The following is a 21,634-nucleotide window of genomic DNA, read 5'->3' on the forward strand; positions in this document are numbered from 1 at the left end:
TCACGTCCCTTTACCGTCAGTCCTGCACCGGGTCTGATATCAGTTTCTCATCATACTATCATTGTACAGTAAGATGTAATGAGATTGCACACATAAACATGTCATAAACTATTATGTTTTCTCAGGCGTTAGCCCGGCTCTTGCAGCAACCAGAACTTGGAACATCTCCCTTTAACCCCTGGGCCCAGGTAAGGTGACGATGTGATGGTCTCACCTGGTGGAGCTCCATCCACCCACAGTGGCTGTGAGACAGGGTGCCGTTCAGACGGGAGCTCAGCTGACTCACCTCCACCAGCTTGAGCAGGGCTTTTATCGACGTCACCAGTTCAGTCTGCTTTGAGGCAACAAGTTGCGTAGTTAGAAAATGTTAACTAACTAGGTTAAATTCCAACTGCGCAACATATAACAAGGATGGAGGGAGGGGATGCAAACCGTAACTTAAAAATCATAATGGATATTATTGATTAGAGAATTTCACCTAAAGGCAAAAGTCGCTTTTTTTTAAAGAATATTCCTTTATGGTACTGGTAATGTAATTGAATCTTTGTTAGTGGTGCTAAAAATAAAAGGGTTTTTTCTCGTCATCTTATCTCATCTCTGAGCATCAAATGTTCATTATAACAGTTTTTTTCTTTTTCTGGATTAAAGTGATGAGCTAGCATTGCTATTTTCCGTTCGAAGTTGTTACCAAGGCTAAAAGACCATCAGTGAGGTCAATGAGCATAGCGGGAATTCCTTTCAAAGCTAACCAAACAGAGGTGTACCTAATCATGCTGGGCGTTAATGTAAAAATACTCCAGGGTGAACCTGACCTGGATGCCGGGACACTTCTCTGGTCGAGGGCTGCTCTCCTTTTTGACGAGCAGCACAACACTATTCACTATGTGAGGAAGATGCTCCTGCAACAGTTTAACACCCCACAAATTCCATGTTACTGCTTCTGCATCTTTTAACATCTGGATGTGATGTTTAATATTCGAGAGCTGACAAACTATTCACTCAGAATTGATCATTTGAACCGAGCAGAAAGCCACAGCACCGAGAACAAACACCCAAACAACACTGACCTCTAACCAGCAGTATCTGCGATGGCGCCGTTTCTGTTTCTCACCTGGAATGCCATCAAGGCTTTATAGAGCTGTGGCTGAGGATTGGTCTTCTTTGCATCAAAGATTATCATCATCCCAGCTTCTCTGATCTCTCTTCTAAACGCAGTGATCAAATCACGACCAAAAAATAAAATAAAAGATGCTGAAACATTAGTTGAGTTTGCTTGTTTGTCTTCAAGCATTGAGTCACTGGTAAGCGGATGATACCTGGCGATAGAGTGGAAGTAGAGCAGCATTTTGAAGAGCTGCTGACTGGTTACAGCTGGACTCCATCCCTGGTGGTCTCCATAGAGCTCAACTATTGCCCTGCCTGTCCTATCTCTGCCTCCTAAGAACAGCACGTCAAAGGCAAAGAGAGACAGAGAAAGTCAGAATGAATGTTTAATATGAGAAAGGACTTCTCTTCTTCTATTAAAGCATGAATGTAAACATGAATTAAATGCACAATAAATTCATTTTCTTGCTCTTCCTTTGGCTATTGTGTCATGCAAAACAGCTAGATTTTTATTGCTCTTGAGCAATGTGATGATCGTCATGCCTCTGCTTTAGAAACAACTGGTACACAGCATTGACTAGAAAAGCACTCAGGGAGCACAGACCTCCGCCAAGCAGCTCGATCCCCTCCTAATTGGATTTACACCATCCCACATGGTGATCTGGATCATTATCAAAAGGTTCTAAATTCTTCTTGGTATCTTTGTACAACAACCATAAAAAGTAAAAGTGAACCGGAGTTGATACATAAACCCATACCGGTAAATTGGGTTTTCAATGTTAGAATTGAATATGTTTTTCTGACCTCATTCTGGATCAGATCCAGAAGTCATTTTGCATGATAGAGAATATCGGACCGCTTCATGACTGTGATTTTTGATAAGTGAATTGAATGCATATTTTACGAGATGTAAATTTTTGAAAAAAGCATTGATTATAAGCAAATGGGAAAATCTTTTTTGTTTTTGTATTCATACAGGTATCAACATTTGATGGGATCTAAGTCAGACCAAGACCAATCTTTCATCAGGATCCATCCTGCTAAATGTAAGTGTAACCCCATCTGGATCCGGATCCGGATCTAGTTTGGGGATGGGGGTATTTTTAGGTTAGCAATGATCCGTCCATAACTTTTGGAGTTTTCTTGCCAACAGACAAACAGACAGATAGATAAACCTAAGCTCCTTGGCGGAGGTAACTTGCTAACAAACGAATGTACCTGTGAGAGATGCCACTCCTGAATAGAGGGGGTGGGTGCTGGGATCCGGGCATCCAAGGGGAAGGCTGTCAGGTCTTGGATGGCTGGAGGCTGGCTGAGAGTTCCGTTGAGCTGTTGCAGGCGGATTCGACTTTACCCGATGACCTTGTCTGCTAGTTACCGACAAACTGCTGTGCTGAGCACCCTCTGTGGAAATCGGACAGGTATTGCTTAATTTATACGGTTTAAACCCTCCATTCTCACAGACTGTACATGAGAGCATGTACCTGGGATGGCCGTCCTCCGGATGATCTTGGGTGACACCAGCCGAAAAGCTGTGGTCTTTTTACATTTGACCACGTGAAGCTGGGGAATCTCCTCACTGGGGTCAGTGTTTTCTCTCCTGACATTCTGGCCTTCCACAAGGACCAGCTCACACTTCTCTGAAGTGTCCACCACGGCTGTGGAAAGTGATGAAAGTCTTCCATCCGACACGGATTCTTGTCGGTTCTGCGGCACCGAAACGTTTGGATCAGCACCGGATGCATCGGCTCTGCTTCGCAGCCTTTCACGAGGCCTGAGGTTTACGCCCACCTCTGAACCTTCAGCTGAATTTACCGGTAATCCATGGTGCTGATCAGAGACCCCCTCATTTAAGCATGGCAAAGCTTTGTTTGCATTTATTGCTACTGTTAAGTTTGTCCCCTTCACATTGTGTAAACCTAAGGCTTTGGCAGCGCGCGCTTCCCTTTGCTCCCTAACCTGCAGAGCGTTCCTGTCAGGTGTCTGCTCCGGTTGCGCGCTAAATGTTGAAACACGGGTTCCCCTGAAATCCATACAAGGGGCAGCGTTTGCATCGCCAGGTTTCCGACACGGAACAGTATTCCTTTCTCCTGACTCCTTACAGATGTCTCTGTTAACAGAGGAAGAAGACTGATGTTGGGTACCAGGATCCAACCAGGCTTCCTGAACTTTACACCACGGATCCCTTGAGTCAGGCTCCGGAAGTCTGTCATCGCAGTGCGAAAAATCCCAATCCTCCTCCATCACAGTTAACATGTGTTCCCTCTCCTTCGTCTGTCCATTGCAAACAGGGTTTTGTATAGCGGCCTGGTAGGAGTCCCTGTATCGACACCTCAGCTCCTGAGCTCTGGACACCTCGCCACCTTGCCTTCGTCTCATGCATGGCGTGCAGGGGTTCTCTGAGAAGCGGACGGTGCGGGCGCACTGAGGCGCTTCAGCAGAGTCGCGGTGAACGCGTTGAGATTGGGAATGATGCAGCGTGGATGTAGGTCCCGTTTCTGAAGACACGGCGGGCCCGGATGACACACGAGCCTCTGATCCAGAATGCTTCTTTGGTTTTCCAGGTAACTGCACATGTGCTTGTGACTGTGCGTGACATTGTTGGCTTTGCCAGTGCAATTCCATTTGAGCGTTTTCATGTGAATATCTTTGTAATTTCGGTTCACCCTGCGTGAGCGGTTGCAGAGGCATTTCTAATTGCTGCTGTCCTCCATGCACCGACTGCACTTTTCCAAAAAGCATATGTGCCTCCATAATATCAATATAATCCCCTTCTGCCACACGGCGGTCAGCGGATCCCCTCTTGCTAGTGTGTGCAACTTTATGTTTCTCCTGATCTGTATTATCAGACACAATCACACCGCTGCCTGCACTTTTCTGCGGATGTGTGTCTCGACTTTCTGACGTGCATTTATTTGAGACGGTGCTTCTTTTCTCGGTGTCCGTCCCAGTAAAGCAGCTGCCCCACGTATTAGGAGACACCAAGCCGACAGGCTTCCGCTCTGTTTCGCTTCCTTTTATTCTGATCGACCTCGATGAAGAGGCGGCCCTAGTATCCACCAAGCAGAGAGACACAGCAATGCCGTGCTTCGCTGGACATATTCTGGTCTCCACAGAGAAGGCAGAGGGATGCGAGGATGGGGCCACAATAGGAAATGAACAATTTGATAAAGAGTTCTCAGAAAAGTGAGGAAGAGGTGGAGGATTAGGAAGCGGAGGTGGTAACGGATGGTATGAGGGAGGAGCAGAGGCCATGCTACCTCCAGCACACTTTGGCACACCCACAAATTCAGGCAAGGCCACATGTTCCCATGGTAACCTCACCACGCCCTGCTCTGTGGCGAGCAGGCATTGACTGAGAGGCGTTCCCTGGCGGCCCTGGTTGATCTCTTCTAACCAGTCTCGACTAAATATACAAGGATAGAAGATTTCCGGGATTGGGGTCTCCTCTACTAGCTCCACTCTTAGCCCCTCCTCTTCCAGGAGGCTGCAGACCACGATGCGAGCTGATTGGTCACAGAATGGTGCCACCTGGAGGTAAAAGTCACCTGGCTGGAGCAGCAGCGGGTTAACAGGAGCGAGGTGGATGACAATTTGGTCACGCAAACAAAGAGGCCAACCAGCACACAGGAAAAGTACATCAGAATACTGGGCCTGAAGGGGGACAGACACAATGACATAGGCTTTGTTATACAGAAGATTATTTCAGTCATAATATTTGCTTCAGGCAGAACATTTAGGGTTGACTCTAAATGTTCTAAACATGGGCAATACGATGTGATTTGGCCCACAAAATTATTTGAACCAGAAAAGAAAAATTGAATATTTGAATTTATAATTGAGCAAAGAGGGCAGTGTTTTACGCTTTACACAGTAATCTGTCATTTAAGGGAACTTGGGACCCAAGTATCATTTTTTGCATGTAAGTAAGCCTATGAAAAAGTTTGACTTCTGTCCAACCAAGTTTTGGTTCTGGGAAAGAAACCCCACAGATGACTTACGCATGCAGCCTGCTGCACAGCGTCTAAAATGTGCTTGGCTGGGACCAGGAAGTCCAACAGGCACCGCAGGGCGTCTCCCTGGTAACGACTATCGATGATTTGGAAGAGCTGGCCGAGCAGGGTCGGGGCGGTGGCCTCGAAGGGCGGGTAGAGCGCTGACAGCAGGTTCTGGATCGAGCCCTCAAGAGGTTCGAGGTTCTGAAACCCAAAGATAAATAAATCACCTTTAGTATCGCCATGCTGTTTGGTTCTATTGAAATTGTGACGTCAATGAATTTCAATGAACTATACAAAAACATTCACTCTTGTTCTGAACCCACTTTAAGGCACTTCTTTATTTAGCCCAGCAAAGGCCAGAGCAGCAGAGCTCCGGGGTTATTGCACGTGTGTGTGCGTGGCTGAAGGCTCTGTGGGAGATATATAGTTTCAGAAATGGTGATGTGGGAATGTTCCGCCTTGTTTTCTCCTCACTGACCCTGCGTGGGAGCAGGAAACGGCACACGGAAATGCTTCCTAGTTTAACGATCCATGTCTCGATGAAAATGAACACTTTAGGTTAAAGAAATGTTTCACGGTAATTCATGCTCAATGTTAAACATGGACTCAGATGCCGAAGGAGATACTGGATCTATCCGTAGTCTGCTTTCATTTCAAGAGCATATGGATACGGATGAAGCTGGCAAAACGGAGCAGGTCCCAAATGAAATCATGCACCATCAATCCGTCAGTTCTGAACTGACCAATCAGCATTCTTTAGCAGAATGTCAAATATATATATATATAATATTTTTTTAATTAATATTCTCTTGTCTAAAATTGGGTGAACGTGATCCTTTAAGCTGCTTAGCATGCATTGAATAATAGCATGCAAGCTTTGATAGATGAAACGTTTGAAATTACTTATTTTCGTACGTAGATGGAGAATAAACGACTATAGTGGTGAGGAGTCAAAAGAAAGGCTCAACACCAGTCTGTTGGACGTTATCAGCCCCAGCTGTGATGGAGACAAGAGAGCAGATGTAAGGAGAAACAGACAAGGGCGTGATGGCTTATGCATACCGCTGGCTGCCTGCCTCTCTACCGCTGACTTCTGCTGTGCATCTCATTCTTTGAACCTTTGAACGGGAAAAATGTTGGACTCCACGTCCATCCAATGCTTCATGAGCTGCACTGTACCATAAGTGGGTTTTGCTTGTTGTCCCTGTTTCTGCCTGTTCTCATGCGTCTCTGTCGAGCAGCAGAGGTTGTCCACCCTCTCCGTCCCGTCCCCTGACACTATGATCCAAAAAGGTTGGACCGTCAGCTCCAGCGGCGGTGACTCAGAGCAGGGCAAAGCACAGCAATGGTGCGTATTGATAACATGCAGCAGGAGGAGGAAGAGGAGGAGGAAGACAGACAAGGAAGGCACAGGGAGTTAAATAAAAAGGAGGATGAGGAGGCTCATAAGCACATTAAACAATGTACTGTATGCAAATTCCATTTATAGCTCCTGAAACGTAATGAAGTGTCTGATTCTGAAGACAAGGAGCAACTGCTCTGTTGATGGTGTCGGCTCTCGAGGTCTGAGGTTCATGTCAGCTTAGAAATGGCAGAGATTGAACTGAATGTGAAGAAAGACAAACGATGATGTGGAATTTGGTCCCTGGTGACGGTATCAGAGGATGGATGCGTGAAGGCCTCTGGAGGGAGTTTAAAACATGACTGAAGCTTGACTAGGAGTTACGACAGTTACCGCACGTCTGAATGAAGACACAGGCTAACTAGCGGTTTCCACTATAATGCCTGGCTGGCTGTCTTTCACGGGTTTCCTTGTGTGCGTGTCCAGTATTTAGCGTATGAATGGGATGTATGGGTCAGCCTACCGTGACTGCAGATTCACACAACTCTGTATAAACACTCCGATCACTCCACTCAGCCTGAGAGAGGAATAGCGCTGCTCACATTACCGTGGGTGGGATGTCCCAGAGCGGGAGCTGAGGACGGTTTGAATATCTCTGCGCAGTGTCATTATGAAACAGAAATAGTCGTTGCAAATTCCTGAAGTCAATCAGGCTCCTGCCTGGACAAGAACTAAATACTTAACAGTGAAAAAAGGAAAACAGGCGTGTTGACTCCAAACATTCCTGGTGGACAGCTATCCCCCCCATACTGTACATCCGCACCTCTGACATGATGGTTTTTATCATGTTCTGAACCGTTCTCATTCGACAGACAGAAAATGATGGCGGACTGGCAGATGATGAAATGAAGTCAGCCAGGTTTGACTACTAATCTGGGACACTAGGCTGTCTCTACAGGGGATGTCTTTTCATCACTTAACCCTTTAAAGCAAGTAATCGTCGGAAGACGTCCGAAATTTGTCCAAAACAAACCAACATATTTTTTATTTATGTAACTTTTGCAAAATCAGGAATCGACAACGTAGATGCATGTGTTGGCTTGTATCTATCAGCTTTTTCGGGGGGGTGGGTGGGGGGCTCACACTCAAAATCCTGAAAGGCCATGTGTAAAGGGGGCCGGGCTAATATACAATAACTGTAAAGCTAAAAAGTTCTTATTACTCTTATAGGTTCTGTAGCTCCCGTCATTTTGCAGTGAGGACAGATTTGAGAGGGTACCCAATGATGTACCTTCTCAAATATTCAGTTTTATGTGCAAGAAGCCTGAGAAATTGGCCAACTCACAACAGAAACTGTTGTGAGTTGGCCAATCTTCAAAAGCCAAAAGCACTGATACTGCCTCTAAATAAACAGAAAATAATCAATTTCCTGTGATTATCTGCGGGTTTTCATCTTCAAAAAAACACCATATCCCCACTGGATTATGTAAATTGTTTGAAATGGTTTTCCTGCTGCTCACCCAGGAGCAGAGGAGCAGACTTGGATATTTGTATCAGGAGTTCTTACAATCCGCTTCATCATCCCAACTTCAACATGAAGAAATGTTGATGTGTTCTTACTTTCCTTCTTCATATTTCTGACTCAATTTACCACAAGCTAAACAGCATTTAGTCCTTCCTATAATGTATGTCATGTTGCTCACAAAATACACCAACCGATTTAACAAGAGTATTGTTTACCTGCTGTATTATCAATTATAGACATTTTGTGTAACTTAATCGATGTCTTGCTCCATGATCTGTGGATTTCTAACACAGCAGCCGTCACCACAGAGACAACCAGTTTTAATGTGCAGCAGCTCTGACTCATTGGGTCATGAACAGGATGAGTTCATGACCCGAGGAAACAGCCGGTCATGAATAGGAAACACCAATAGTGCCAGACAAACTGAACTATGTTGTAATTTGGACAAAAATTCAATTGTGCAGTAAACAGATTAAGGCTGGAACACAGACGTGAGTCACAGCAGACGTGTGATGAAGACTCTCCTTGTGAAAACAGATGGAGATTCCTTACTGGTGAGGAAGCAGCATCATATTTTCTGAAGGTCACCCTCCATCTGCGATACACCGACAAATCAGTCAGTCAAATGTGACCTAACCTGATGAACAACCATCATGTGGGCTCTACCTTTACTGTCTTATTTATTTTGGCTCTCTTGTTGATGGAATTTGACAGTCATGTAGAATAGAATAGAATAGAAAGCCTTTATTGTCTTTGCATAGTGGCTATACAAAAAGATTAGGAGCACTGCTCCGTCCGGTGTATGTGTGTGTGGAGGGGGGGGGGGGGGGGCTCTATCTCACCACTGAATTTCATCCAGATCGGATCTAGAATGGAGTCAGTAAAAAATATTTTTCTCATTGAAAATCTAATTTACGGATTAAAAAATACACATCAACTCTGATTCACTTTTACTTTTCATGGTTGGTGTATAAAGATACCAAGACCTTTCATACAACAGTCCAAACAGATATTTGCGATTAAAAGAAATGGACTCAGACCTTTTAGGTTCCTCTGTTATCGCAGTTTAGTATTTTTTGTGTAAATAATTTACTATTTGATGTAATTTATAGCTCAGAAAAAAATGCTCAGAGGGAAAGGAACAAATTCCATCTGCTGGCGAGGGAGGCTTTCCGGTCCTGGAGTGGATGCACCGCTAGATACATTTATAGCCTTAAGAGTTTCACCTCTGGAGATGTAAAACGTTTGCACTCCTCTTTGACAGTTTCTTTTTCAACACATTTTGCTCTATATTTAAACACCCGACGTGACACCTGAGCTCAAAACACCAAATCACTCTGAGGATGGCCATAAGCACAGGTTGATCGGGGTCCTGAACGTGACCACCGAGGCGCCGTGGCAACCAGACGGTATATTTAGTAGCTTCACCGGGATCAGCAAATCGGAGCTGGCGGAAGGCAAACACTAATCATGATGGCCTTGATCAGCAGGACGGGTGAAGGTGGCTCTAAAGCAGCCTGTCTTTAAGTCCTTAAAAACACGTCAGGGAATTATGAATGAGTTGTGGCTTTAAGCATGACGTGTTTGCACTGTGTGTGTGTGTGCGTGTGCACAGGGTGTGTTATTATGCTCAAGTGTGGCTTAGCTTTCACTAACACAATCATCTCATCAGTAATAAGCCCATAGCAGTATTTACTGTAACTCATAGCAGCAGATGTCATGACAAACAGCCAGAAACGATCACTTTGATGAAGAAAATTCAGCCACGTTAATCAGACACAAGTATGGCATTAAATATTTAAAATGACTACAACACAGAGACACGGATAAAATGACGACCCCAGTCACTCTCTGAAAACTGAGGGTTCAGATAATGTGCAAAACCCCTGTCAAAAAGGGTGGTGGAAACATTTGAGGCACTAAATTTAAAAACTAAACTCGGAAATGATGAGTTCAACACTTCAGCATGTTGCGCAGAGCCAAATCAGCTCAATGTTCACAGTCAAGTCAAACTGTTAATGTCCCTGAAATGTCCTCTGTAATATCCGACATGTCCTCTGAAAACATTAGCTGTCTCTGCAGGCCAGTGCAGCCTAAGCCAGCGTGCTGCAGGTAACGACAGGGGCATGATTTGCAGTTTGGAAAACGGAGCTGTTAAACCGACTGCTGCGTATTTCCATTGAATCACCGGGACGGGACAAGACGTCTTTCTGCTAATAGATAAAGGATGCTCTGTGTAACCTGGTCAACACAGGAACAAACACCCAACCATTGAGGTCACTGCCAAAACAGGAATAGTCTGGCTAATGGACTCCGACTTCAACGACATTTGAAATATGCAGGAAATAGGGCGGAAAAATCACACACACACACACACACACACACACACACCATCCTGCCAAATCAAACGTGCAGGAGTGCTGGGCGGGTATTTTAAAATTCAGATCAGGATGGAACAAGTTCTACTTTATGTTCAAACAGGCACACCCCCCACCCTCACCAGGAAGGCGTTGAACTTTCCAGTCAGATCCATCCACCTGACGGCACCAATTTCCAATATCACCTCCCTGAAGCGGCCGGGCGGTTCCTCCACACCGGATCTGCTCTACCTCCGGCATGACTTACATGCCAGTGAGTGGTGGTCCAGGAAGGAGGCGGATACAGTGGCTTGTTTGTGAAATCGTTCTTAATGCGCTGCAACCTGAGATGTTCACCTCGAGTCAAAATGCTTCAGCAGCCAGCGTGAGCTGTGTTAGCATTAGACGCAGGCAGAAATAACATAAAAGGCTGCACGCCAGTATGCAACCGAGAAATGACTGGGGTTATATTTTGAATGGAGAATGTGTCTTACATGTTACAAGGAAAGGGCAGGAATTAATTAAAGCGGCAGCGTGTGTGTGTGTGTGATGAGACAGGGCCACTGATCTTTAGTTAGTTGATTAGACATTTGTTGAGTAAAATGTCACATGACCAGTCACAGGTGTTCCAAATGGCAAAGTGGGTTTTTTGTCAAGTCAAAATCCAAACTATCTAAAAGAGATATTTTTTTTGTTGGTTAATGTTGTCATTTATTTTTATTTTTATTTTTTTGACAAATGACGAGCAGTTAATAATCTACTAAAAAATGCTCTCAGTTGATTTTCTATTGATAGGCTGATCCAGAAATTGACTTGACCTTAAAGAAGTTATTTGACACTGTCAAAATGATGGATTATGACATGGATGCCAGGAACGCGAAACCCCACAGGGCATCCAGGACATCCAGGACATACATACAGGTTGGTATATTGTTGGTAAAAAAAAATATATCAGCAAAATAAAATGTCTTCCACCTCTTGCAATGTAGGTAGCATCTACTGCCTTTTGATTCCATCACATCTGCACAGTCACTTTTTAATTCCACATTTTAGTCGGTACACTTTAAGAATCGTTGAAATATTATTCAGCAAACAAGCCAAATAATAAACCAGCTTTCACTCAGAGCCGAGAGGAAGTAAAAACATCTCATATTACCATGTTCTCGTGTGAAAGCGGCCACTCCCGTCCATTACAAAGGCAGCGCTTTCCAAAGTAATCCAAAAGGACTGGGGTGTAATCTACAGATCTGCTGCTCCCGCTCGGTGGCTGCATGCTGGACACAAATGAAATCCATTCTGCTCAGATGCTCGGCTCCAGCTGAGCGAGAAGACAATCTTAAATCAGCTGGACGAGCGCTGGTCGAGTCCTCGGCTGAGCTGCACTATCCTTCCCTCTGTCTCTCTGTCTCTGATTTACTGCCCTCTCTGGCCCCGGCTCCTGTTTGCCCTCCTGCAGCAGCGTGGAGCGCCGGCTGCTATGTTTGTCTGACCACACATAAGGAGAGGAGGTGAGACGGAGAGGGAAGGGGAGGAAGAGGAAGGTGGGAGGGTGGATGAACAGTGCACATACAGTATGAGAAAAATCTTGGGTTGTTTTCTGTTGGAAATTCCTTACACTTCATTGTGTGCGTGTGTGTGTGTGTGTGTGAGGGGGGCTACAAATCTGGTAAACAGTTCTCAGCTGTTTCATTTTATTCTGATAAATGTCAAATAAATAGCTTCTCTGTTTTGATGTTAAGGAGAAGCTAAACAGCGACAAGGCAGAGAATCTATTACAACTTAAAATGGAAATAACTGTTCAGATTATAGACTCCTCATAAATATCATGACATGAATTCATTTTACTTATACGCTTCTTACATTAAACTCAGATTTCATGACTGATAACACATAGTTTAGTGGCTTGTTGTGGCAATAAAAGAAAAAGCCAAGCCTTTCATGTCGATCGTGTGCCAACTCTTTTGCACTTTTTTAGGAAAAACTAATACCCTATTCAATAATTTGGAATTTGTTCCTGATTTCACAAACACATCCTTTTAAATATATAGTGCGCAGCAGTTTAACTATAGCACCTTGAGCAGGTAGGAATCTTGGAATTTAGGATGTGTGGACATTAAAATACAACGACGGACAACAGAGGTTTTATGTTAGTGGTGATCCTAATCTGAATCTAACATAGTCTATGTCCACCCTGTAGAAGTGTGTGTGTGCGTGTGTGTGTGTGTGTGTGTGTGTGTGTGTGTCGCCCTGTTTAGATTCTACTGACAGACATTTTTAGATTTATTGTGTTAAATATTTATCTCTAACCATGGAAGCTGGTTCATGCAGATTATAATTCACAATGTTGTCCTGACAAAGAAGCAAAGGAGGGGCAGAGATTTGGGATTACATAAAGGCTTCTGTTTATATGGAGAGAGAGAGAGAGAGAAAGAGAGAGAGAGAGATCAGGACGAGGATGACAAGATCTTGGCTGCTACCAGCTGAATCAACAGCTTCTCTCCTCTGGCGAGGATGAGCTGTGTTCAAACCTAATACCAGAGACATGCTGTCACGAACACACACGCACACACACACACACACACACACACACTTTTCCCCTGCCTGGCGCTTTGTACTCCCAGTCTCCTGCTCTCTCCTTGTCTTTGTCCCTTCGTGACATTTGCCATGTCACCCAGTGGAATCAGTGCCCTGGGGGGGGGGGGGGGGGGCACAACAATGATAGAGTCAGTATGACAACAACAACATCAACACACATTTGCCCATGGGACTGTTCTCAGCTGCAGAAGCCAAAGCACAGCACATCCCACCCTTGGAGAGAGATGGTTGTTACCTTCAAAAAGGTTACGCTTGCTGCCATTTGTTTGTTTTTCTATTAACAAGGATTACTCAAAAAAACAGTGAATGTTCCTGATGGATTCTTTAACTTGTGATAGAGGAATTTACAAGATGTTTGATTTTAATTTCACCGATCATGTCAATGATGAAGCTGTGATGATGACATCACCATAAGAGCTTCCACTCTGCAAAGTCTGTGTCCAAGTAATGCTTCGGATCTGGGGATCCGCTTAAATGTATAGGGGTCAAGGAAAGGTCACTACCGAAACACAAAAAATAATAAAACTAGAGACTTCTAGACTTGGAGCAGATTCAGAATGGATGTATATTGTCAAATGCAACGTGATTCCAAATGTAGGCTTTGCTGGTTGTATTGTGAGAATCTAACTATCATGGAACCGTTACTTTTAGGTGCCGCGACAGAAAGCTCGCTTCTGGTGAACGTGTAAATAAGGCATGTTTTGCTCTTAGCGTGTCCCTGCTGCCCCCAAGTGGTAAATAAAGACAAGACTTTGTCACTTCAGGGAATTCCCGTTATTTGCTCAGATCTAATTTTCTATCTGGTTTAAATTCTGTGTCTATCGTTCATGTGAATGACTCTGTCCTATACGGAACACATCAGAGACATCAGGCTCACAAACAACAACACAATGTCATGTTTGCGAGGCGTGTCTTGTCATTCAAACTGACATAAATGCACCGAGTGAATTTAATTAATTAATTTTTTTAATTCATTTGTGCTTTAGGGAACAGCAAACACTCTTCCCTTCCCGAGATATGGCAAAAATAAAGCTTTGCACGCCTGTAACGTCTACACCGTAAATCACATCAACCTGTCCGTCACCTCAGTTATAGCCCTATGTGTCATCTATAAGTGTACCAAGTTACAAGTTGATGAGACATTTGCTTGTGTGTATATTTATGCTGATTGTAAACTTCTGATGCTCACTGTAGCCGCTACACAATTATCATTCACCACTACACAATTATCATTCACCGCAACACCATTATCATCCACCGCAACACAATTATCATTCACCGCAACACCATTATCATCCACCGCAACACAATTATCATCCACTGTAACACAATTATCATTCACCGCAACACAATTATCATCCACCGCAACACAATTATCATCCACCGCAACACCATTATCATTCACCGCAATACAATTATCATCCACTGTAACACCATTATCATCCACCGCAACACAATTATCATTCACCGCAACACAATTATCATCCACTGTAACACAATTATCATTCACCGCAACACAATTATCATCCATCGCAACACAATTATCATTCACCGCAACAGTTGAGGGCCTGTTGCGGTGGAGAGATACAATGTTTCGGTAATGAGAAACAAACCAATAAAGGAGGGAATGCGCTATAACTCTTGCTCATTCTATTCAACAATCTATCTATCTTTCTGTGTGTCAATCTTTTTCATGACATGTTATACTCAAGTATGGTATTTTGTTGCAGGCAAGCATCAAGTGAAAAGAAAAGGGCGTCAGCGAAAGAGAGGTTTAAAGCATAGGGCTTTAAAAAATCTGGCAGACAGAATAGTGTTGTATGGGACCAGTATCCCAAATGCTGAATGTCTGTATGATCAACTGAAGAACAATTCATCAGTGACTCTGTTTAAAGTGTCAGAATAGGAGATAAATACCAGCAGTGAATTGATTCCCCCCAATCTAAAAACTGTTCCTGGAACGCTGAAGATTCATCAGGTGACATCCTCAAAGCCAGGAGTCATCAACACACGGGAGGTGTCTTGCTTTTGTGGAGTTTATGAAATAAACATTCATTTAAAAATGGTATGTGTTTAAATGTGTCAAATATGGTTGGGTATCAGACCCATTGTCCAAAGTTAATATAATTCTCATTTCCGAAATATTGATCCTCATTACCGACATGGCCTTCTCATTACCGCAACCTGGTCTTGTTTTACAAATTAAGTAATAATTATACTATCATATTTTGTTTTAAAATATACAGACAAAATCGAAATCAGCCCCTGGGAACAAATGATTGCTGACAACTCTGCTCACCCTGCTCATTTAGATCCGCTATTCCCATCTCCCTGTCAGATTTCAGGTCTACTCGAGGACTCATCTGCCAACTCCTCACTTTTAAGAGGGTGTTTCTGTCCAGATACAATACTATAAAAAAACCTAGGATTGGAGAATTAGCACTACTCTGATTGGCATGAAAAGACCCAGAGTGGCTACACAAAGGGTGTTTGCAGGTCAGCATTATGTTGCCCACAGACGAGTCACATTTCGGGGTGACTTAATGTAGCTCCAGTCTGCCGGGGATTAGGCCGGCGGCGCTGTCCCTGGTGCTGAACCGACCGCAGCCGTCTGCGTGTTCAGACAACGAAGAGACAGACGGATGGATGCTGAAAGGCGGAAGGACTGACAGAAACAGAGGAACAAAAAAATAAAGGCACGGCGTCGGAAATGACAAAGTATTTGTTGCAAACATGCAGATCCTCTGATCCGAGGGGCCGAAAGGGAACAGAGGACTAGAAACGGATAGCCTGTGTTTGACCTGCCACACGCATGCACCCACTGATGCATGAATATATAGCCGATAAAATATCCTTATGAAAACATTCACAGTCTCAAATTCCCTCCTGCATTGTGAAAATTTGAATGTCCTCTGAGTAGCAGGAGAGCGACGAGACGGGCAATGAGCCACGCCGGCTGAGCAGAGGAGAGAGACGAGAATCGATCTGAAAGAGGCACGAGCTGAGGATTAGACCATATGCATCCCAAGGGAAGTCACCCCCCCGTAAACCCTGCCTGCTCATCGGAGGACTGACAGGGGATGGGAAATGACTGACGGGCTGGTAATACGGGAGGCTAATAAAGTGCACATCGTGCTGAGTCGGCACCTCTGTTAAGCGCCGCATTCCCCTCAAACCAGTGCAGCAGACTGGCTTGAGGGAATCACCTTGAACTGTGGCCGGTGTTTTTCACTGTTTACATGAGGTTTAACAGACAAAACAAGTAATAGATAATTGGAGAGAAAATAAATATCCATAAAAGTCATGCAAGCTGCAACCTGAACTGTAGTCTCCTTAATCCGTTCACAAATTCAGTCTAGGTGAGAAAAACGTCTGTTCAGCCAAAAAAGAAGGCAAAATGTTCACAGCTTTGAAATATTTGATCAGAAAATGTGAAAAAGGGTTAAATGATCCACATCATGGCAACAAGACCATCAGTGAGAGCGGAACACTTTCATGGGACACACATCGAACAGTGCGTCATATCCAACTGCAAACAGACACTTATTGTTACTTACATGCAGAAATGCACTGGAATCTGAGCTCTGACCATCGATTGTCATGACGCGTAGGAATCCTGTAAGACAGCGAGCTGACCTGCCCAGTCGGTGCCACGAAGAACATTTGCACCCCGGCAGGAATAAAAATCAGCTTCTTGCCGTCTGCTTCGGCCTGCTTTCCTGACCCGAAGCCGTTTCCGGCGGGACCGTAAGCCAGACTGTGGTGGTCGGCTGTTGCCAGTGGGGTGTCCGGACGAGGCTTGCTGCCTGATTGAGCCATGGCTCTGGTTCCTGCTGCTGCCAGCCTGTTAATGTGCACACCAGCAGGGAAAGGGGGCCTGGGAGGGTAGGGGGTTGTGGGTTAGAGCTGTGTGTGGGGTACAGGTGGTGGAGGGAGCTCTGGGGGGGCTGCTGGTGGGTTCTAGGTCTGGGTAAAGATCCTGAGGGAGATTCTTCAACACGGAGATCCTCTGGGATCTTGTCGTGACCCGAGAGGTCTCCCGCTCAGCGAGGTGGGAGCTGACAGTGGTCAAAGTGTCCATCATCCTGTGCTGAAGCTGCCTGGCCGTGTCCCAGGCCGCTCCCTCGTGCCTCCCCCCCCCAGTGGGGACTTCTATTCCTTGGGTTAGGTGCTGTCGACCTTTCTTGTAGCACTCTAGCGCCTCGGCTCGTTTCCCAGCCTCTTCAGCAGCCAGCCCACGGCTCAGAGAGTGAAACGCTAACTCGTATTGGTCCTTGATGAGCAGCAATTCTGCTCATAATGACCAGCAGGGACGGACACACTAGTGAGGACAGAATAGAGGCAGAGACAAACCCAAACACTGAGACAAAAGGCGTTGTTCTGTAGGCTTTGCTTACTGCCAGTTATTGTTTGTTATTGTTTTTGTTGTCAAACACTGCAACACACACACACACACACAACCACGTTGTGTTAATAGTGAACTACATGTGCGTTAGTTAGACTGTTTAATTTAAAATCAACACCATAATTATAGGATGTCAGGAACAAAGAGACAGATTGGACTACATCACCAAGACGACAGCGAGTATCTCCACCAAAACAACGGTCGCTGAGACGTTGTGTTAAAACGAAGCACCAGCCTTTAAATACAAAAAGTATCATTATTGCTTTTCCCAAATATACCTCAAAATTCAGTCTCTTACTTATTTAATCTTCAATGTTGTATCTTAAATCCTTATTCTCCATCATTAAACACACACACGGACTTCCATTTACATTAATGGCAAGCGTCTCAAGTGCTTTTTACCCTAACCGGGGTGGGCAATTATGTTTTCCATGGGGCCACAGAAGAAACAGAAAATATTCTGGAGGGCCGGAAAAATGTCATTTATTCAATTAAATTTCTCAAAACAATGGTAAAATAAATGTTCACATCTTTGATTTAACGTCACCTGGCGCAGCGGTCTCCATCCTTTTTCCTTCCACGGACCGGTTTCATGCCGGGCAATTTCTTTGCGGGGGTAATTAAATTTAAAAAGAGGAATATAATCTTACCAATAAACTTTATATTATGCACTTGCATTTATTAAATAAATATTTAATAGTTACACAATATCTACTCACCATAAATTGTGGTCCCAATAATTACTTCTGTCCTTCATGCTCATGTTTTTTGTAAATTCCACATTCTTGTTTTTTAATCCGGGTTCTTGGTCTCTATGTGCTGAAGAAGTTTTGAACCCTTCATTGGTTAACGAAGCTAGTCAGATGTTGATAAACCGTGCTTTAAGTGTGACTCCTGGTTTCTCGTCTTGGAGGTCAACACCTCCTCTTCCTCCTCCTCAGTTGGACTTTTCTCCTTGGCAAAGAAACTCTCCAAAGAATTTTGGTTTTTTTAATAAATTTTCGCGAGTTCACAGCTGTTTTTTTTTTAGCAACGTATCAAGAGGCGATTGTTACGTTGAAGAAAATCCGGTCGTTTTTCAAAATAAAACACCTTTTAGACGCTAATAATCGATATAACGGAAATTGTATACATTATTTCTTCTTTCTGTGCGGCCCGGTAACAAATGACGTATGACGTATGTTTAAAACAATTTATTGGTAGATAGCATTAACACAAATTAGAAGGAAGCTAAGTCAAATAAAGCATTCTAGAGGGTATCGGTGTATTTTAAAATTTGTTGGACAACTCAGTTCATTTGTTCTGTTGTCCTTTAATAATATAATTTAATTATCTTTGAACAGAAACACGAGAAGATGGGTGGTGCAATGATTCATAAGGACGTCAGAACAGCAGGTGGCGTGATCAATGACACATGACAGTACCTGCAACAGACAAATACAGTGAAAGACATCAAATTGGACGAGTACTATTGTACCCTAGTACAATTATTGACAAGCCAGCCAGCCTACAAATAAAAGATGCCTGATGTTTGCATAAGCTGTCAGCGGTGCCGTTTCGATAAATTCAAAGGAATATATTTAATAAACTATTAACTAGTGTTTACTTTGAGCTCTTATACTTCTCCCTGACGGTCTGTTGTGGCCAAGTCTCTGCGCTGACGTATAGGTGATGAAGGTCAGTGTAGCAGGACATAATATCAGCCATACTATAACCAGTAAAGGCATGTAAAGGATCAGGCTAAAACATGAAAAAAAAATATATATATTAGTTTATTTTCATTTTTTTTATGTTAAAGAGATTCTAAGCACTCAATGCAATGATCTGAATAAACTTACCCAGAGAGCTTGGTTTAGAATGCAGTTTGCGAGACAGTAAGCTCCAGCTGCTACTATAGATGGGGTGTATTTTAGTAAGGGACCATTTTCCAGCAGGCTTAACTCTGCAATATACTAAGAGCGGACAAAAACACATTGCTACATCAACAAAGATCAAGGAACATGGAAAACGTGGCTAGAGCCTATAAAGCCGCACACTGGAGTTGTTGGTTTTGCTCACCAGGGCGAGGTTCTTGGTGATGGCGCAGACCTTGTGGATGGACATGAAAAGGTGAAGGAACTGATCCGAGGTGGGGGCCAGCAGCTCGAAGACCAGTACCTTCAGGAAGATGTGTTCCATGCGCAACAGCTGCTCTTTAGTGTAGGTGCTGTCTGTGACGTACACAAAGTCACTCAGCTCGGGAGGGGAGATTTCCCCGTGTTTTCTGCAAGTTGACCGGTCAGGTGACGTCAGGATTTTGTAGAGAGGGGAGGATCAGTGATATGAACTCTTTGAAAACACAAACCTACTTACGCAGCAGTCAGTAACGCCGCTGTGCCGACCAGCTGGAGCTTGTTCCGCTCCACACATTTTGTGCGGGAAAGAAAGCGGTCCAAATAGTTGACAGCAAGGTGCAGCGTTTCAGAGTGAAGCTTGTATTCCTGGGCAACCTCCACCAGCCAGTCCACCAGGACGGCCCGCATGTTGTTTGTGATCTCTGGGTGGTGTCTCAGGTTGGCTGGCCTTGGCCGGAACCTCATCTGGGCATTAAAAACAACAAAAACATCACATACTCTAAATATGTTAATAATTGATCTCTCATAGCTCAGATAATTTCACACCTCTCTCTCCCTCAGGTGCTGGTAGATTTCCTCTGTGTACTCAGAAGCACGCAGGACGTCTTCTGATGCCATAGAATCATCGTCAGACTGCATAGAAGTGTCCCGGAATGAAACTGCAAGAGGGAATACCGTCTTAGTAAAGAGTAAAAAAAAAAAAAAAAAGCAAGTCCTTTATAGCGATAAAGGATTTTGTTCCTGTCGATCGCACCTGAATCGAGTTCCAACAAGAGTTTAAAATTCTTGTTATCAAAGGCATCCTTTTCAAAATCTAAGCAAGAGCTGCCCGAGCTCATTTCTTGACCAGAGGCGGCGAGAACGACCTCGCAAGACTCTTCGGCGTACACATCATAGCTGGAATTGGAGGGACAGCCAAAGAAGGTGGGCTGGGATCTATCTGAGATCGAGCTGTGTTTGGAAAACTGGCTTCCCTGTGAAGAGAAATGGGATTGAGAAGTTCCCGTTCGGTGAGAGGCGATCAGACCATCAAACTCGCTCTGTTGCACCCGACTTACTCACCTGGCTGGCAGACTGACTGTGCTGTTCATTTTCTGACAGCGTGCCAAGAACCACCCGCTGTCTGGCCCGCCGGACAGGCGCCGCATCTGCTCTACCGGGATGCGGAACGTTTTCCATGTCAATCAGACTGTTGCTAGGGGAATTTGTGCTTCGGTCCATCTTTAAAAAAAAAAAAGAGATGGAAAGAGAGAAAAATGAATAAGGTGGTACCGCAAGCAGAATCAACTTGAACAAGTCCAGTTGATTCTTTGTTTGTGATTCACCTCGAGCCGGATGACTGAGAACCTCCACAAAAGCGTGTGAGGGAAATCAAAGAGTTAAGTGAAACTTACTTACTTTCTCTTGTTTTTTCTTTCTGTAATACTTTGCTGAATTGGTTCTCCATTGTTTTTTTTTCTTTTCATGCTGTCGAGTTGTCAAATCCTGAGTTGTCTTGAGTTTTCCAGTTTCTTTACGTTTTTGATATCTCTCTCTTTCTTTTCTTCTGTATTCCTCAAGTAAGTTTAGATCGCTGTAAATTGCTGCCCTATGCTTTGCCAATCTCTCTTTCACTGATGCCCTTTTCTTTTCACTTGATGCTTGCCTGCAACAAAATGTGTTCAGGTGGATGATAATGGTGTTGCAGTGGATGATAATGGTGTTGCAGTGAATGATAATGGTGTTCAGGTGGATGATAATGGTGTTGCGGTGGATGATAATGGTGTTGCGGTGGGTGATAACGGTGTTGCGGTGGGTGATAATGGTGTTGCGGTGGGTGATAATGGTGTTGCGGTGAATGATAATGGTGTTGCGGTGGATGATAATGGTGTTGCGGTGGATGATAATGGTGTTCAGGTGGATGATAATGGTGTTGCGGTGGATCATAATGGTGTTGCGGTGGATGATAATGGTGTTCAGGTGGATGATAATGGTGTTGCGGTGGATGATAATGGTGTTGCGGTGGATGATAATGTTGTTGCGGTGAATGATAATTGTGTTGCGGTGGATGATAATGGTGTTCAGGTGAATGATAATGGTGTTGCGGTGAATGATAATGGTGTTGCGGTGGATGATAATGGTGTTCAGGTGGATGATAATGGTGTTGCGGTGGATCATAATGGTGTTGCGGTGGATGATAATGGTGTTCAGGTGG

At 44.2% G+C, this 21,634-nt stretch overlaps 2 protein-coding genes across 2 annotated transcripts in view; both read right to left on the reverse strand.

Moving 5' to 3' along the window:
- Nucleotides 1–17,920, reverse strand: part of LOC137906971 (pleckstrin homology domain-containing family G member 4B-like) — a 29,181-nt gene extending 11,261 nt beyond the window's left edge. The window contains 9 exon segments of the mRNA XM_068751276.1: nt 215–331; nt 813–899; nt 1,112–1,205; nt 1,317–1,437; nt 2,323–2,523; nt 2,595–4,758; nt 5,106–5,303; nt 16,558–16,765; nt 17,874–17,920. Of these exon segments, the coding sequence (XP_068607377.1) occupies nt 215–331; nt 813–899; nt 1,112–1,205; nt 1,317–1,437; nt 2,323–2,523; nt 2,595–4,758; nt 5,106–5,303; nt 16,558–16,765; nt 17,874–17,920 (3,237 nt within the window).
- Nucleotides 17,921–18,528: 608 nt separating this feature from the next.
- On the reverse strand, nt 18,529–20,661 carry LOC137906991 (cyclin-A1-like). The gene is made up of 8 exons (XM_068751300.1): nt 20,503–20,661; nt 20,195–20,414; nt 19,987–20,099; nt 19,679–19,905; nt 19,385–19,589; nt 19,165–19,278; nt 18,933–19,066; nt 18,529–18,750 (listed from the first exon to the last, which is right to left on the reverse strand). Exons 1-8 carry the CDS (start codon nt 20,659–20,661, stop codon nt 18,699–18,701), a joined length of 1,224 nt encoding a protein of 407 aa, XP_068607401.1. The 3' UTR covers nt 18,529–18,698.
- Nucleotides 20,662–21,634: the final 973 nt, after the last annotated feature.

This window comes from Brachionichthys hirsutus, chromosome 2 (genome assembly GCF_040956055.1).
Source record: "Brachionichthys hirsutus isolate HB-005 chromosome 2, CSIRO-AGI_Bhir_v1, whole genome shotgun sequence".
Taxonomy (NCBI): Eukaryota; Metazoa; Chordata; class Actinopteri; order Lophiiformes; family Brachionichthyidae; genus Brachionichthys; species Brachionichthys hirsutus.

What these genes read in the sequence shown, in the direction of transcription:
- LOC137906991 (XM_068751300.1), bottom strand. Translation starts at nt 20,661, where the DNA reads ATGGACCGAAGCACAAATTCCCCTAGCAACAGTCTGATTGACATGGAA. An exon ending in GCGGCGTTACTGACTGCTGC is followed by an intron (nt 19,590 to 19,678) that starts GTAAGTAGGTTT and finishes GTCAACTTGCAG; the next exon opens with AAAACACGGGGAAATCTCCC. An exon ending in GAGAAGTATAAGAGCTCAAA is followed by an intron (nt 18,751 to 18,932) that starts GTAAACACTAGT and finishes TGTCTGTTGCAG; the next exon opens with GTACTGTCATGTGTCATTGA.